The 18,107-nt window shown below is 35.5% G+C and overlaps 2 protein-coding genes and 3 non-coding genes across 9 annotated transcripts; all 5 read left to right on the top strand.

Moving 5' to 3' along the window:
* The first annotated feature begins 755 nt into the window (after positions 1–755).
* TRNAF-GAA (transfer RNA phenylalanine (anticodon GAA)) lies at positions 756–828 on the top strand. Its single transcript has one exon. It is a non-coding gene; the product is annotated as a tRNA-Phe (tRNA).
* A 1,399-nt stretch (positions 829–2,227) lies between these two features.
* On the top strand, positions 2,228–2,300 carry TRNAF-GAA (transfer RNA phenylalanine (anticodon GAA)). The gene has a single exon. It is a non-coding gene; the product is annotated as a tRNA-Phe (tRNA).
* Positions 2,301–2,447: 147 nt separating this feature from the next.
* On the top strand, positions 2,448–2,520 carry TRNAF-GAA (transfer RNA phenylalanine (anticodon GAA)). Its single transcript has one exon. It is a non-coding gene; the product is annotated as a tRNA-Phe (tRNA).
* A 2,621-nt stretch (positions 2,521–5,141) lies between these two features.
* LOC113713024 (replication factor C subunit 2) lies at positions 5,142–13,004 on the top strand. 5 transcript variants are annotated; one of them, XM_027236719.2, is made up of 13 exons: positions 5,163–5,303; positions 6,337–6,394; positions 6,528–6,606; positions 6,742–6,821; positions 8,288–8,407; positions 8,542–8,611; positions 8,684–8,757; positions 9,197–9,317; positions 9,433–9,495; positions 10,214–10,273; positions 11,939–12,064; positions 12,143–12,226; positions 12,718–13,004. In XM_027236719.2, the coding sequence occupies exons 2-13, from the start codon at positions 6,351–6,353 to the stop codon at positions 12,820–12,822; spliced, it is 1,026 nt and encodes a 341-aa protein (XP_027092520.1). In that variant the 5' UTR covers positions 5,163–5,303; positions 6,337–6,350; the 3' UTR covers positions 12,823–13,004. The 5 variants fall into 5 exon arrangements, with proteins under 5 accessions (XP_027092521.1, XP_027092520.1, XP_071923835.1 ...); XM_027236718.2 differs by having other exon boundaries at positions 5,172–5,303; positions 6,273–6,394; XM_027236720.2 differs by lacking the exon at positions 6,337–6,394 and having other exon boundaries at positions 5,142–5,303.
* Positions 13,005–15,306: 2,302 nt separating this feature from the next.
* On the top strand, positions 15,307–15,942 carry LOC113710860 (uncharacterized). The gene has a single exon (XM_027233911.2). The coding sequence runs from the start codon at positions 15,307–15,309 to the stop codon at positions 15,940–15,942; it is 636 nt and encodes a 211-aa protein (XP_027089712.1).
* The last annotated feature ends 2,165 nt before the right edge of the window (positions 15,943–18,107 follow it).

The following is an 18,107-nucleotide window of genomic DNA, read 5'->3' as shown; positions in this document are numbered from 1 at the left end:
TACACATGACAGTGTATACGTTAATAGTTTCATCTTGAATTTGAATATCAAATTTTACCCGTGTCAACGTGGAATATATAATGTTAATATAGAAAAGATTTAATCTTATATATAATATATGTTATGTTCCTCATTGCAAGTCTCATATCCAATACAAATTGTAATATTTCACCACTCCACAGTTCATATTCTTCGATGAAATAATACATTTATCAATTTCACGCTTATCAAATAATGCTAGAGCTATGGATATTTGCACATCTCATCCTCACTTTAGGTTTTGGAAACATGAGTCCAATAATCTCCATTATTGAACTAGTTGAGATAGAACTAGTTTGGTGGTTAAGGGAGAGGACTCATATTCCCATATATTTGCCAAATGTCTCGAAGTAAAGAAAAATCTGAGTATTGGACTCCATGATGGACATTCAAAGTGAGGTCCTTCTATTTCATAATTTCATACTGGATATCAAGAAACTGAACAAGCGTTTTGATGCTGTATCCTTCTATTTTGAAGCAGCACCAAACCAGTGCTATTGGAGTTGCTATTTATTTGAAGTGATGGAAAATGAGATTTGAATGAAATCTTTTGATGAAATGGTGCTAAAGAATTTAACCCCCAGAGTTGAAGGTTTACATGCTTTGCGACTATGTAATGCAGATGGCCCCCTTGCGGTAAACACTGCAGTCCGTAAAGGATATTCCTCACAGAAGAGACTGACAGTAGACATTTACATAACTTCTTCAGCATCGTCGCGGGGATAGCTCAGTTGGGAGAGCGTCAGACTGAAGATCTGAAGGTCGCGTGTTCGATCCACGCTCACCGCATTTTTACTACTTCATCGAGTCAGGATCTAACCCTTTACTGGATGGATCCCCTCGTGGGTTTGGCTGAGACTGAGAGTGCTCATATAGTCATATATAGATTCTCAGAAGTACCTTGTTTTGTTTTTACTTTCTTCCGGAGTTCCATGACTGAGTTTTTACATCCTTCTAGGCATGCAACTTCTTGATCATTGTTTGTTTCTTTTAAATGTTTTCAACTCTTAATTAACACTCTCCCTAGTCAAACTCACACAGTTATTTTGTGATGGAGCAAATTGATCTTCCAAACACGCTAAAGAAATGTAAAACCCTACAGTTTCTTGTGTGTTTTATGTGCTTTTTACATTGCTGAAATATGCTTTTTAATCACTGAGCATGCTTGCAGGTTTTTATCTGGACTCATTTGACTGAGCTATTTGGCAATAGCTGTTTACTATAGTGACTTGTGTATTCAAATTCTGAATGTTATCTATAGTGATTGAGTTACAACCTTCAGTGTGTGAATCCAGACAATAAAGAGAATGATATTGAAGATATAGAGAGTGTTTTTGTATGGGTACGAAATTATTGCTTGGCTTGGCTTCTGAATATAAATTCTTTCCAAAGTTCTGAAGAATTCTTCCAGGAATAAGGTCAATCTATTTCTCATATTCTAGTTGATGGCTCACCTCAAACACTTAACTAACGTTTTCTTGATTTTTATCCGTCTATTTGAAGGTCTAGGTTGTGCACTTCTTGCTGGTATGTTCCAATTATAATGCTTTCCTGTGTTCCTCAGAGAATTGATCAACTTTGTTGCTACTTTCTCTCAATTTAAGAAAGTGATGGGACGTCCATAGCATCTTAGACATTGATGTCATAACCAGTGAACAAGTTCTTATAATTGTGGGTTTGGGATGGGTAAATCAACTGCATCCAATCATGCTAGGAGTATTCGAGGGAGTCATAAAAAGAGCATCGATCTCGTGTTGGATGAGTTTGTGTATCTAACTTTAAGCTGTATATTTTCTACTTTAAGTGCGTCTAACTTTATTATCTCCTCGTACCGAGCAAATGCAGAATGCAGTGGATGAATTTGCTGTATGGAAACCAACAAGTCGGTGTGGATGATGTACCTTCAACAATCCTTTGGAGTGTGGGAATCATCTGATCAACATACTGATCTGGAGTAACCTTCATGTATAACTTTTCTGTTGGTTTAAAAGACTCGAAATAGGCGAAAGCATTCATTGCTTCCAATCACCACAAGAAACAGAGAGATTTTTTATAAATGCTGCTGTGCTGCAGCACCAGGTCCAAGCTGTTTCAATAGTCTTTTTGTTGGGACTTGGGACAGGGAGAGGGTCTTGCGCTGTAAACAAAGACTGAGGGTAGAATTTTACAAAACCTCTTTAGCATCATAGCGGGGATAGCTCAGTTGGGAGAGCGTCAGACTGAAGATCTGAAGGTCGCGTGTTCGATCCACGCTCACCGCATTTTAACTACTTCATCGTGTCGGAATCTAACCCTTTACCGGATGGATCCTTTTGTGCATTATCTGGACTCCTCTATGAAATTGGGGAAACAGAGATTTTGATAGTATTTTTGTTTCAATAGTCTTTGAAAACTCCTTCAGCACCATCGCGGGGATAGCTCAGTTGGGAGAGCGTCAGACTGAAGATCTGAAGGTCGCGTGTTCGATCCACGCTCACCGCATATAACCACTACATCAGGTCTGCGGTTCATTACGTGGACTCCTCCATGAAATTGTTAACAACTACCTCCCTTCCTCCAAATTTTTGGAAATTTTGTCTGAGAATCAGAGAATGTTTTGACACCACTATTTCCAAAAAAAAAAAAAAACTAAGGTAATAAATAACAAATTAGGGTGTTTTGAAAAATCCAAACACAACAACAATTGAATTGGACGAAAATAGGGTGCTTAATAATCCTTTGTTATAAACATACATACAAAAAATTAAAATAAAATCTGACGGTAGTAAGGATTTGGATACTAGTTGTTTTTATATCTAGAAAATGGTTGGATCAAGGGTTTACAAGTTACAACTTGTAATTATTTTGTTCCATAACAAAATAATTATGACGTTTACTTCATTTTTTTCTTCTAGCATTTCAACTGTAAATGTTAATCTTCTTCTAAACAAAAGCTCAATTTTCGGTGTTTGGATAGGAGATTATTTGAAATATTATTTGGAATAATTACTGTAGCACTTTTTGTGATGTGATGTATGTGAGATAAAAAGGTAATTGGAAAGATAAAAAGATGTATTGAAAATTATATTTGTGATGTAAGCAAATAATTTCTGATCATTATTTGGCTATCCAAACACAATTAATAATATTACTTCTTGTGTCTGTACAGCAAGGACAAAAAGTTACAAAGACATGGATTTCTTCAGCATACATATACATGATCTACACAGCAAAATGTATAACCAATTAATCCCGGAGAGGAAGCATACCTTTAATTAATTGTATGAGAAAGCAGTGGATGCAGAGAGAGAAAGGGCAGGGGAATAGGGTTAGATGATTAAGGAAGAGATTATATATGCAGGAGAAAAAGGACAAGAAAAGGAGGGAGGAAACTAATAAAAGGAGAGGAAAAAAAAACAAAAGGAAACGAGTATAGGACAGGGAGTCGTGTTTATTTTGAAATATACCTGTTTCCAAACTCTTGGAGTAACAATGTGAATTTGGAAATTGAAAAAAAGTCTTTAAAAAAAAATTATCGATGAATTACACATTTGAAAACAAAGCAAAATAAAATATCTCACTATTTTAATGAAAAGGAAATTGACTATTTGCCTGTTAAGTAATGCGTCCTAAAAAAATTAATGTAAAATTTTCTTCATGTTTTTACACTTGCTTGGGGCCTGAGCTGCATAACATAATCAAGACATCTTTGCTTAAGAGTTCCAAGACAAGCAAATACTTGCAAGAAACATGTGAAATTTTCTAAAGTTGGCAATGGAATTGATGTTTGCAACTGTGAGGAGTATCAATGCTCAATTGAAAATTGAGGGGAAAAGATGGAGGAAACAAATAAACAAAACAAAGCAAAGCAAAAAAAAAAAAAGCCTACAAGTAGGCTACAACTAGAAGTGATCACGATCCAGGTTTAAATTAAAATCAGCCTAGCAGTCCGTTGAATTAAAAGGGGATCAAATTAAGTGTTATTGAATTTTTTAAACAAAACTTAATTTTAAAAAATAAGTGATAAATTATTCACTTATTATTTAATATGAATATATTCAAATATATCAGATTTAATATTTAACAATTAAAAACTTAATAGATTCAGACGTTAAATTTCAAATTTCAATTTTATCATGCGCATTTTAAATTTAAATGTTGAATTGAATTATTACATAGGATTTTAGTACTTGAATTCAAACTTCAGTTCTTATAGAAATCCTTTTTTATGAACACAATTTTTTAATAATTTTTTTATTATATATATATTAAATCGATGTATTATACTCCCTCCTTTTTTTTATAACTGACGTTTAAGAAATTTGCTCTAGTGTACTTTTATCTGTCGTTTTATTATCCCCATACAGTATAAATTATTTTTTCACAATTTTATTTTTTTATCTCTCTTTTCCAATACAGGGTTCTTAATTACTACTCCTAGTTTGGTGGGAGTTAGTTTGCATTGCTTTTGGCCTAGTAAAACAGTACCATTTAGTACTCTAGTGAGAAAAAATATGGATGAATTGGACAATTAATGAGAGTACAAAAGGAAAGTAGTGTACAAATTTAAGCAATGAAAAACTTTTCTTAATTGATGTGCAAAACCTTAAACGTCATTTATAAAAAAAGGGAGGGAGTACGTTTTTACAAAAACTTTAAAAAACAGTAAGGGAAAATGGCCAAATTCGTCCCTAAACTTTTTTTTAATGTCAATATAATCTCTAATTTTTGTTTTCTGCCAATTTGATCCCTAAACTTATATTATGGTTTCAATTAAGGATTTTTACGGTGGCACAACCAGAAAAATCGATCAAACTCCTTATTAACCAATTAAACATGAGTATTTTAGGAACTTTAGATACCTCCTCCCTCTATTATCAGCCTCCACTGTCTGCCACCCATCTCCTCCTTCTTCTCTCACCCCACCTTTCTTTTCCCACCCGCATTCTTCTCTTTTCCCTCCCTCTATTGTTTGCCTGTTCTTAGCCTGGTGATTACTGACGTGATAGAGGGAGGGGAAAGAGAGGTGGACTGAGAGAAGGAGGAGATGGGTGGCAGGCAAGCGAGGGAAAAAAACCATTCCTAGTGTTTGCCTGGTCTTAGCGAGGGAAAAAGACAAAAAAAAAAAATCATAACAAAGAGAAACAAGTCAGCTTCTTAGTTGGATCCGATTGCTAAATAGCGGGCCAGGCAATTAATTTAAAAAAATCTTGCGATAAGAAAGTCACCAGTATCACTCTCCTGGATCTGATGCTTAGCTGATTTTTCAGGCCCTTTTTCTACTGGTACGTGGAGCAGCAGCTGCTACTTTACTTTTACTCTCATTTTTTCCCCCGTTTTTTCTTTTGGTTGGTAATATTTTCGGAGGAGTAATTAGAATTGGGAGTTTTTGGGTTTTTTTTTTTTTTTTTTTGTGTTTGGGGGGGGGGGGGGTAGTTTGTTCCGGCAGGCGCACTTTGTCCCAAAACTGTACGCAAGTGTTTTGTGGCAATTTCTTCTTTTGCCAAAGTAATAACAAAAAAAAAGGAGAACTCTTATTTGAGTTCTGTGTTTCCAATTAGCTCGTTCATTAGATCTTTCCTTCAAATCCTATTATCTAAATGGACACATGGTTGGATTACATTTATCCATTCTTTTCCTTAATCATCATTTGTTTCCCCGTTTGATCATTCTGAGACGAGAAAAACCAGTTATTGCGATTGGATTCCTTCAAGATGGAATTTTGCTGCTTAACCAACGACTTAAGCTAACTTGATGGCAAATGGTTCCCACTTCCCACAATCCCCAATCCCCCGAAGAGAAGGTCGGTAAATGGGATTTCAAAACTTTTAATTGTTCGGTGATGAATAAAGCGTGAAGAAGTCATGCCGCAATGGATTGAATATGAACCAGGCAAATTGTTCGTTAGGACCAGGCAAACACTAGGAATGGCAGGCATAATTACTGACATGAGAGAGGGAGGAAAAGAGAGGTGGGATGAAAGAAGAGGAGATGGGTGGCAAGCGGTGGAGATTAATGATAGAGGGAGGAGATATCTAATGTTCCTAAAATACCTCTGTTTAATTGGTTAATAAGGAGTTTGATCGATTTTTCTGGTTGTGCCGTCGTAAAAATCCTTAATTGAAACCATAATATAAGTTTAGGGATCAAATTGGCCGAAAACAAAAATTAGGGATTAAATCGACATTAAAAAAAAGTTTAGGGACGAATTTGACCATTTTCCCAAACAGCAATCTAAAGGAGAACTTAAATAGGCACAGTAGACAAGAGTGTAGACCTTGTTGAAGCGGGAAAATAAGAACCAGCTTTTGTTGACAGACGAAGAAACAGAGATGGCGCCATTGCTGCAGACCTCGCAGCCCTGGGTTGAGAAATAGTAACAACTAATTCTCTTCTCTCTCTTCCACACTCAAAACACGCACAAAATCACACACTCAGTAGATACACCTTTATTTTGCTCTATTTTTTTTTTGTTTTTGAGTAACATTTTTCGTAATAAATTGACGCAGTCGACCGAAGCAAGTGAAGGATGTAGCGCACCAAGACGAGGTCGTTCGAGTCCTAACCAACACTCTTGAGACTGCCAATGTAAATTTCAATCAATTTCATTAGCTAATTTTGATTCCTTTTCATTTTATCATTGTTTTTAGGGTTAGATTGAAAGTATATTCTTTGGTTGCTTCATAAATAATATTGTAATTTTTTTTGAATTTTTTAATATAGTGCCCTCATATGCTATTTTATGGACCTCCCGGCACTGGCAAAACCACCACGGCCCTCGCCATTGCTCATCAACTTTTCGGGTTTGAAGCTAATTACTCATGCTGAAATCCCTTTTTTTTTTTTAATTTTTCCTTTTTTTGGTCCTTTTTAAAAATTTCATTTTGATTTTCTGTCAGCTTAATTGCTTGTAATTATGCGATATTCTATTTGAATGTGGAAACAAGGAAATTGTAGAAATTGAGAGAGAGATTGGTTTTAAACTATATCAGTCAAGGCAAATGTATTGTGAATGACTTGAATTTCAGAAAAAAAGTATGAAATTTTCTTCCATGGTAACAAATGAAGAAGATAATATAAATCTAATTTTCTTCCATTTCTTTCTAATGGTGATACCGTTGATCTTCTTGACGTGTTAGTTTCTTCGCTTTCAGATTTTGGAGTCGCGTGGCTAATATATGTGTAGCTGCTAATGATCTCACTGATGTGAACTTAGAGAATGTTGGACCAGCTAAATTATGAGTGTAATATATGTCTGTTGAAAGTCTTCAGCTGCTTCAAACTTGTATCTAATATTTATGGTGGTAAAAAAAAAAAAATCTTTTTCATAATATCTATTTGAGTAAGTGTAGGATGATCACGAAAGAAAAGAGAAATTTAAGTAGTTAATAAATTAATAACTAAGCGTCCAACACTAGCAGGTAATTTGTGTTTTATCTAGATTTTAAGAACAATTGGCTTTTAAGTAGTGAATGAAAAGAAAATGCCAAAATCTAAGTGATGTTTAGTGACCGGAAAAGTTGAGAGTTCATGCCTCCCGGTGTATTGCTCATTGAAGTTGTCTTGTCGTGTATTTGTGCTGCTTTAACTTTGCTCTGTGTCTTTTGAGCTTGTCAATAAACATATGAGCATGTAAATCATGTATTTGCATGAAGATTGGTAGTTGACACACGCATGGGTAGAATAACTAGAAATGCTCTAACACTTGAGAATTTAGTTGTTTTTTGAAAAAAATGATAATACATTTGCCTCTACAAATTATACCTGAGTTCAGTGGTGAATGTAGCAATTTAAGTATTATCCTTTTTTCTCTGTTGGGATAGTGGGGCCGGGGAAAGGCACCTCTCTAGAAATGCACCTCTCTAGAAATGCACATGTCCTTTCTTCCATCTACTATAAAGTCATTAGGTATTTTGATATTGTGGATGGTTTACAATGAAATGCAATGGAAGCATAACCACAGTGTCAAGTTTTGGCCTTCTTTCCTTTTTAAGTTTTCTTTGTGCAGAATAGGTTCCATGTGCTGTTAAACTAATTAATGATCCCAATTTAAATGTGGCAAATTATGTCTTTGCTGGGATATTCCTTCGCCTTATGTGAAAACTTGTAGATGCTTTTTTTATCCTCTGATTAGCACATTGATATGATACATTTAGTCAAAAAAACTTTAACCAGCTTGGTTCCTTGAGAATGTTGGTTCTGTGTACCAAATGATCACGACCTGAATTATCATCTGTCTTTTTTTGAACTCAACCATCTTCATTCACAGGCCTGAACTCTATAAATCAAGAGTATTGGAGCTAAATGCTAGTGATGACCGTGGAATTAATGTCGTTCGAACTAAAATAAAAGATTTTGCTGCAGTTGCTGTTGGTTCTGGTCGTCAAGGGTACATATAATTTCTTTTTCTCTTTGCCGTTGCATTTGTATGTATTTTAATCTGATTTGTTTTATGACTCGATTTACTCTAAGCTTATTTATGTTCATTTGGTTGTCTTCCACTAAATGCGTTCTGTACTTTAGAGGCTATCCTTGTCCCCCTTACAAGATCATAATCCTTGATGAGGCAGATTCAATGACTGAAGATGCTCAGGCAAGAATGTTAGCTTTTGTTGATTACTTATGATCTGTTGTAATATGACGCAAGAGACCATTTTGTTTGCAGAATGCCCTACGACGTACTATGGAAACATACTCAAAAGTTACAAGATTTTTCTTCATTTGTAATTACATCAGCAGGTTACTTCCCTTAAATATTTTTCATTTAACTGTTGCAAATTTTCTTCTCCCTATCTCTCAGTCACCCAATGAGTCAGCCAGTCAGACTCTCACTCTCTCCCCCCCTCCCCTGTGTGTGTGTGTGTGTGTTGCGCACCCTATATACTCATAGATTGAAAACTGTAAATTTTGATGATTTACTTTTTGTGCTTTATTTACGCTTCTTCTATTCATCATGATTTTGCAGTACAATTCAATAATTGTCATACTGGCTTACTTCAAATCAGTGTTTACCATGGAAAAACTTGTAAAAATCAATTCCTGGAGGAGTGGATCTATAAAGTGAAGAATTTGGCATGTTATTGTTGGAAAAGGAATGCTTTCCCTAAATATATGTAGCCTATGAACTGTACAGTCTCTTGGCTGGTAATTAATCATTTGAAAAATATTTTTTTTGTAGGATTATTGAACCACTCGCTTCTAGATGCGCTAAGTTCAGATTCAAGCCACTAACGGAAGATATTATGAGCAACAGAATCCTCTACATTTGCCAAGAGGAAGGCCTTAGTCTTGATTCAGATGTGAGGGTTTAGTCATGCAATGCTGTTTATAAACTTTCCCTGCTTATGCATAAAGTAAATTCTTGTATTTTCCTTGAATTTATCTTATTGAATTATGAACTGGTTCTGACTGCAGGCTCTTGCAACATTAAGTTCTATATCACAAGGAGATCTCCGTAGGGCTATAACATACTTACAGGTGGGTTCATTCTTAACAATGAACATGAATTACCATGTATGGATGCATTGGTACTCAGCAGCGCTGTATTCTCAGTGCCAGAAAACTAGTAATGCCCCAAATGAAAACTTTGAGACTGGTAGATTGCTAAATCAATGTGCATTTTTGAAGTTCAATTTGTGGGTGATATGTGAGGTTGCTATAGAGCGATGTCACACTGATGAGGAAGTGGAGATCCGTTACTGTAAAAGGTCAAACATATTAATAGATTGCATCAGCCCATAACCTGGGGCTTGTGTTACTTATTTTTCTTATTTTGCTATACCAGTATGTTCTGCTCAAACATGTTTTTCTTTTCCTAAATTTTCTTGTTTTCAGCCTTTTCCTGTTCTTCCTATTCTCCCCTTGTATATGGAAGTACCATTTACTATTCAATTTCTATTTTTTTAGCTTCTTTAAAGTTACTTACATGCACTTAGAAAAATTATATGTAGCATTTTCCAATTTTGGATTTTACTCCTGCTGAATATGTTTTTTATTCATAATTAATATATTTCTTTCATTATTTTAACTGAAGGTTTTCTCATGTTCTTTCGAGATTTTCCATCTTTCTTACCTAATGGGGATTACAATCGTGATAATCGTGATTCTTTTGGCCAATGGCTTATATCTGCCATGTTTTTACTGAAATCAGCTTCCATTTGTAATGGGCTTGTTCTTTTGTTTTGGATTGTTGCAGAGTGCTGCTCGCTTGTTTGGATCTTCTATTTCATCCAGAGACTTAATTAGTGTTTCTGGGGTAAGTTGGTTACTATAGACTTGTCAAGTGTTTGTTCTAATAGTGTCTTTGAAAAGGAAAGAGAGAATTGGTTTCAGATTTTAATGTGTCTGAGGGCTTTAATATTTCTTTAGTTTTCTTGTTGAGTGGCTACAACAACTAATTTTTCGTTTGCTAAGGCTGATTTCTTATGTTGCATATTTTTACAGTGCATGAGTCATCTAACTTATCTGGTTCTGGCTTTTAATCCTAAAATCTGTCTTCTTTTTTGTCTTCTAATCCTGATAAATCTTACATCTCTTATCTTTCACATGTTGTCTAGTGCGCTTTAGTTTGTGCTGCATTGTACTAGGGCAATATGTACCCTTCTGTTCTCAGATGCATGGTTGAAAGCTTTGTTAGAGTTGTCTTCTGTCCTTGACAAGACACATTGAGTACTATGAAAGACACATTGATTGTCATTGACGTTTGCTTGACTTTTTTCTTAGGAGGTAAAATTTTTAATATTCATTATTTATATGCAGACCCTGTCAACTGAGTATGTGTTGTTAAATCATGGATATACGATTATGATTGTTTGGTAGTCTTGTACATGTGATTGCCTGTCCTGATGGTTTGGTGGAGGCTGTGGAATGTCCTTTTGGCCTTTACTGATGCAGAAGGGAGAAAGGGGATTCTAACTTCCAATTTTCTGGGGCCTTTGGCAAGGAACATGAGAATATCATCTGCTCTTTAAGCATTTGAAATGGGTGGTGTTGGAAAATGTCCAAAAGAAGCATGTAATAAAGTTTGAGGTGTCAACCTAATGTTATTAACAGTCTCCAGAAACAATAACTACCCAGCTGTAAGTTGGATTTTGCAAGACACCAACCCAAAAAATAGCTTCGACTTTAAAACCTATAAGTTGAGAATTGTAAGGTGGTTGGAAGTAAGTTATAGGAGATGTTGATACCACTATTTAACATGCTCAACAAGCATCTATATGATCTCCAAAATTTGAAAGAAAACTTCAAGGCACTGCTTTGTCAAAATCTTTTATCCATTTTCTTTGAAATTGAATTGCTTTACAAGATTCCACCTATATGGAGTTAGCTTTGTTACATGTAACTTTCATGCCATTATTGTAAAATGGCCAAAGTTCAGCATGAGCTTGAGCGATGGCTTGATTTTAGATCTTTCTTTCTTTTTTATTGTGGCAAATAGGAAATGTGAAGTTGTCGTTCGCATGGTTAAATTTTCAAGGGCCTTCTTTTCCCCATTAAGCTTCCTATAAATTTTAATTGCTCTCTAAGGGCTATTGTGATTAGTCTAGTAATGCTTGTCTTTAGATTTTGCCTAGAATTAGCATTTTTATTGCAATAATCTGTATGACACGCTTTTAGGATCTTTTGTGTCTCCTTGATGTCGGAGAAGGATATTTTCTTGTGGAAATTGTGATTCTGGTTATAAGGTACATCCTGTAGAGTTTAACCCCATCCCAAATACCCCAAAAAAGAGAGAGCATGCAGGGCCTTGGAGAATGATGGAAAAAGGAAGGACAATTTGATCAAAGTCCTGCTTACTGTACTCTTCATCATTGAATTTAGATTGGAGAAATATCGGATTACTGTTTCTTCGTTCAGAGTTCTCTACTGTGGTCTATGGTGCCTGCTACATGCTTGACCCTTTTGTCTGGCAAATATTCAGGTTATTCCTGAGGATGTTGTTCAGGCTCTCTATTCAGCTTGCAGAAGTGGTAATTTTGACCTTGCAGACAAGGAAGTCAAGAATGTAATAGCTGAAGGATATCCAGTTTCTCAGATGCTATCTCAGGTGCCATTTTATTTGCATGCAGCAAAATCTACACCAATTATTTTTACTTGTTAGATACTGATGTGATGCTTCTTCCAGTTGTTTGATTTAGTTGTTGAGGCAGATGACATATCAGATGAACAGAAGGCAAGAATATGCAAGAAATTGGGTGAAGCAGATAAGGTGTTTCTGCATATCAGTGAATTCAAAATTTTCAAAATGCTCAAGTGTTTGTCTGGATTTATATAGAACAGTATTAAGGAATATACCTTGACCAATTACTTGGACTCCTCGTACAATTTCCAGGATTTGAGTTTCAGTTTCAGTTTCATATGCAGAAACTTGTGGAATTCTCTAACTTTCTTGCTGGTTTTATGGACTATTGACCTGAGAGTGCAGTATTGGTAGCCTTAATATGGAACTGTGCATGTCGAATATGCTTTTCATTGTTAGTGAGCAATTTACCGGAATATTGTTTGCATGGGGCTTGTATCACTGATTTCTTGATTTTGCTTATAGTATCAACTTTCCCCACAATAGAACCAACCATAACTCAATACACAATTCCATAACTTTGGCTCTTTGACTTGGCCCCTTTCCTTTTGCTCTGAGTTGACACTGGAACATGTACAAGTTTTGACTCGTACTCATGTTTTGTCTGGTGGGTTTTTCAGTGTCTTGTTGATGGAGCAGATGAATATTTGCAGCTGCTGGATGTGGCCAGCAAAACGATGCAAGCACTTTGTAACCTGCCACAAGAATTATGTTATGAGAGTTAGGTATGAGAATTAGATGGCTAAGACATTTCGATCTGCTAGGCTCATTTTAAATTATGTGGTGCCCTTTTCTGTTTTCCAGTTTTTGTCTAAAATATTTGGTGTCATTAACTTTACTAATGATGGTTTTGCTGCTCTTTGTTATCTGTAACCCTATGGCTTGCTTAATATAGTCCTCTTTAATACTCTTGTGCATTATCCAAAATTTTGCAAGGTCCAAAATGTTTCCAGTCGTCATGTTAGTCATTGTGATATGTGAAAGCTAACCCTTGACAGTTCCCACATGCAGGACTGAACCAAAAAAAATGTCTTGGCCTTTGGTGGTCCTGAGTTGCAATATTTAAAGGATTAAAAATAGCTCATATTGCTGCTAAATTGATTTTTCTTTTTTCTATATGTTTGGTCCAAGAACTGTTTGATCAGTAGATGGTCTTTAAAGGAAGGAAAACACGGTTAAGCATTTTATATTCAATCAACAGGTAAAGGTAAATTCGGCTTTCATTTATCTGGTGAAATGCATTTTTGGCCTCTTCTAGAATGATTCTCCGTCCATATATTGCCTTCTGAACTCTCAAATATCGAAAAATATCCCTTCATTTCTCCTCCACTTGAGATGAAATTCCTGAACAATTAATTTATGGTAAAATTTTTGCAACTGATAGGAAAACTTTGAATAGAACTGTGCAAATTCTGTTAGTCTAACTTGTTAGGTACAAAGGTCTTTCAACTATACATTTCCCATTCCTCTAGTCCGCTGGGATATCCATGCGGTTCCATGCTTATGATATTAGTTGACTTTGTGAGTTTTATTCAAATCTAAGCACCGTTTAATTCAATCACCATGCCGAGGGACCATTAACGGACGTACTAATTGAGACAACAATACGAAGTTCCATTATTTGTCCTTTTTCATCCTTGATACTATTCTACTAACATTCCAAATTTCAAACTTTGCAATTGGAATTTACCCATGACACCCACCTAATTTTAGGTGGATAGATCTTTTCTAGCAATTATTTACTATTTTTCTTTAGCTGCCACAAAATTGGAATCTCTCTCTCTCTCTCTCTCTCTCTCTCTCATATGCGAAATATTTGCCCTATGGTAAAGTAATGATGATTCGATGTACTCACAGTTCTGCATATTTAGTTCCTTGTCATTACCTAAATGAATTTGAGGTGCAATTTAGGGATATAAATTAGGGTTAATTCCACTTTGCACCCTTCAACTATACATAAATTTCCAATTTAGTCCTTAAATTTAAAACTGACACACTTTAGTTCCTAAACTGTAAAATTTGTCCCACTCATTAAGGAAGATGAGATAGATTTTATGTCTAAGTGGATATATTTTGGAGACTAAATTCGAATAAGTTTCACACTTTGGAGATTAAAATGGATAAGTTCTATATTTCAAGGATGAAAGTATAACAAGTTTTATAATTTAGGGACTTAAAGTGTCCCATTTTAAAGTTTAAGAACCAGAGCGAAAATTTGGATATAATTAAAGGATACAAAGTGGAATTAATTACATCATTTGAAATTGGAATAGCTCAAATTACTCTTTGTAGACGTAGACATAGCGGTGAATACGGCATTGATAACTCCTGTATAGATGAAGGTGTGTATGTGACTTGAGACAAAGCTTGAGTACATGCATTTTTTAAATCATTTTATTTCCAAGTATGAGGTGATGCAATCTAAAACAATCAAGCATATTTCCTAAGCACCTTGACTTTGCCATCATGGATCTTCCCTTTTTTCCACAAAGAAGCATTTTACCAGTCAAGAAGGAAAATACTAGTATACTGACTGACATGTTCAACAAAATAATGCAAAATCACTAAAAAATGACTTATTCTTTATTCCATATGCGACACGTTTGTCCAGATAAATCATCCTTGCCTTCTTCATAGTCGTTACTAAGGTGATAATTTGAGAAGTTACCGTGTTTGGAAAGGGATTTTCTACCAAAAAAATCTTTACGTTTTTTGTGAACACGTTTTCCAATCACTTTTTTACCTCACATATGTCAAATCGTTATAATATATTTTCTACAAAAATTTCAAAAAATTGCAATCCTAAGTTATTCTTGGACACATGCTTATCCAAGCATACATTTTCTGTTGTCACTCAAAATCAAATAAAGAAAAAACACAAGCACATGGTTCACCACGTCACCTTCATATGATCATCAATCAAGAATAGGGAAAAGAAACAAACAAACAAAGGATTAATCACCTACCGATCTACTGAAAAGTCCATGCATGGTATATAAGCAAATGCAAATTGGTAATTAAAATTGTATACCCTAAAGGTCCACCAACCCCACCTCCAACGCCTTTAATCAAGCCAAGACTATGCCTATCATGATGACCATGACCCTTATCCTTCCCCAATCTAACTCCATCTATATAAATAGAGTTCAACACTCAGCACATGAGAAAGAAAAAAAAAGGGAATTTTCACAATCACTTTTTTGGGTAGTATGGCAGTGGTGGATGATTCATTTAAGAAGCCAGGGGCTGTTCCATTCAAGTGGGAGGTCCGACCCGGACTTCCAAAGGCCCAACTCCAACAACCCGAACAATATGAACAAAAAAGAAGATCTTTTCATTGCAGTCCTTCATTTGTTCTCAGACAGCAGCTGCAGGAACAACTAAAGGAGGCAGCAAACAATACTTCAGATTATGGTGCATTGCCTGACACTCCAACAAAACTTGCACCTCCACCTGCCGGATTCTGCTTTCAGGCGGAGCCCCGTACCCGATCCTTTCCGTCCCCTTCTCGAACCCGTTCGGAGCGGTACCATTTCAACAACTCCACTCTCGCACAACCCGAGAATGTATTATCCAGTGGATGCTTTCCAACATCTCCTTTTCTCATCAGCATGAAGAATGATAGAAAGAAAACAAAGAAGCAGCACAAGCTTAAGGTCCGACCTGAGTCCAAGTCCGAACCTGACAGTGCTTCGGATCTTGGAAAGTTGTCCCCTTGGTCAGTTTCAAGTAGAGCGTCCATGTCTCCTTTCTGGGATTCTCCATTTTCTTCTTCATTTTCATCCCGCCGGTCATCACCCCGGCCGGTGAACGATGCCGAGTGGGCTGGCTTTGGGCTATTTTAGAGGAAGAATTATAGAAATAAATACATTGTATTTGTGGGGAGCATTTTTATCACATATCAGTATTGGATATATATTAAGATCTTATTAGTTTCCATGTATAGCATTGCATATTAAAAATGTCACACTTACTTCGTTTCTTACTCGTAGTAAAACTTTGGAATAGAATTTTCATTTACCAAACTCATGTATTAACGTGCACATGAATATAAATCCATGCAATATCTTATTAAGGTATGAAGAATGATTATTGTAATGGTCTTTTCCTTTCTTCTTCATTTTTTTTATAGATATTGTTATGGTTTGCCATCCTAAAATACAAAGAGAGAAAAACGTTTGATGTTGTCACAATTAATATGTAAGACAAGGCTCCTTATCGGGGACTAGTTTTGCCAGGTAGGGAAGAAGATTTTCCTCCGTGATTAAAGGGCGGTATTTTGAAATTTGAAGTCCAATATTATGATGGTAGTTTTGAATCTTTGTGTACATCTTCCGGACAGAGACAACTTTCCTGGACGTCTGGAGTTTCAACTTTCCGAATCATTAAGACAGTAAATCATTTATGTTCTTACAAAAGCAGAACAACTAATGGGTTTAATTACGCTAAACCCTCATGGCGGGCCGCATTTTTTTTATTTGCTTTCCTTCATTCTCTATATTCATTCTGGTTTAGGGATGTATGTATGTATGTATGTATTTTAAGTTAATCAAGCAGTAATTTTCTTTTTGCATTAAAAATGTGGTGTAGATTTGTTGAAAGTAAATAGTGATATACGTTTAACATATACCATGCATGGTCAACAGCATTCGGTTAATAAACTACGAAAAGTTTTCAACAACAGTCACACAAACTATGATAAATTAGAACAAAAAAGTGAGGTTAATTTGAAATTTTGTGGTGCCAATGAAGGATATATGTGTCGGCATATAGACTTGACAAACAAAAAAGGTGGAAAAGAAAGAAATTGGACCATGCATGGTACGGAAATCATTAGTCATAATCTCATATGAAACATCTTACCATGAATTTTGGCTCTTAGTCATGATGGCAAAGTGGCGATAAACAGAACTTAAAAGAGGATGAAATGCAACTTAAAGCTTACCCAAAAAAAAAAAAAACAAAATGAAAGCAGTCATATAATTTTAATACCTTAATTTGTTTTCATTTTAGTTATGCCTTTGATCTCTTATTTCAAGAAATCCCACCTAATCTAGAGTTTGAGTCCAATAAATGTAACCTAAACACTGATCTTTAGTTTCTTCTTTAAGTGTATTGTCTTATCACCAATCCCTTTTCTTAGGAGTACCTCAGCCTCTGAAGAGAACCATATACACAGAATAAAGCACGTTGAACCAGTTGAAAGCACAAATTGGCTCTTAGATAAGAGTGAGATTCCAGAAAGAAGGTAAAGTTGAGTAACATGACAGAGGTATCGCAGGTTGGGTTATTGACATTTCCAGTATAGTAGATGATATGATACATACCAAGAAAATCTTTGAAAAAAGATGTGCATTAGGGAGGATTAATGGTGAAGGAAATATGAAACGAATACCCGAACCTTGATATTCCTCAGGACACGAAAGGCACCATCTGCAAATGTTGTAAATTTCAGGACCTATTTCTGAAATTATCCCTTTATCGCTATTGTCAATTTTTTTTTTATTGCGAGGCGAGCCTGAGATGAGTTGTGCCTGCTTAATTAAGAGTGGGGAGTAGGGCTATGTACGGATGGCAGCGGATAGGATAAAATTCAATACCAGCTGGTAATCGATCCGATGGTTAATTCGATCTGAGGATTGATGAGTAATTCGTTAGGATTTGGTATTAATTAAGGGTTTTTGATGGGTGACAGGTAATTTGATAAGTGTGTATGTGTATGTATTCACCGGTTCTCAAATTAATGACCCATATTGGAATTTGCGTTTTGCAAGTGACTGTTTTTACCTACCCTAATTTAAAAAAAAAAGAGAGGTTCTGAATTTTATATGTAGTTCTAATTGCATAGAAATGTCCTAGTACAATTATTATGGTTGATTTTACACTAAATTGAGAACCTATGACGAAATAAAAAATTAATCTGCAACATATTGCAATTCTAAACCATTCAAAAATTTCTAACTTGCTCTCCCATCCTTGAATGAGTGAAGTAGTCAATTTCATTCTAAAA

The sequence above is a fragment of the Coffea arabica genome, chromosome 10e, assembly GCF_036785885.1.
Source record: "Coffea arabica cultivar ET-39 chromosome 10e, Coffea Arabica ET-39 HiFi, whole genome shotgun sequence".
Classification (NCBI taxonomy): Eukaryota; Viridiplantae; Streptophyta; class Magnoliopsida; order Gentianales; family Rubiaceae; genus Coffea; species Coffea arabica.
The sequence above is the reverse complement of the archived record's forward strand: the minus strand, read 5'-3'. Positions and strand labels throughout refer to the sequence as shown.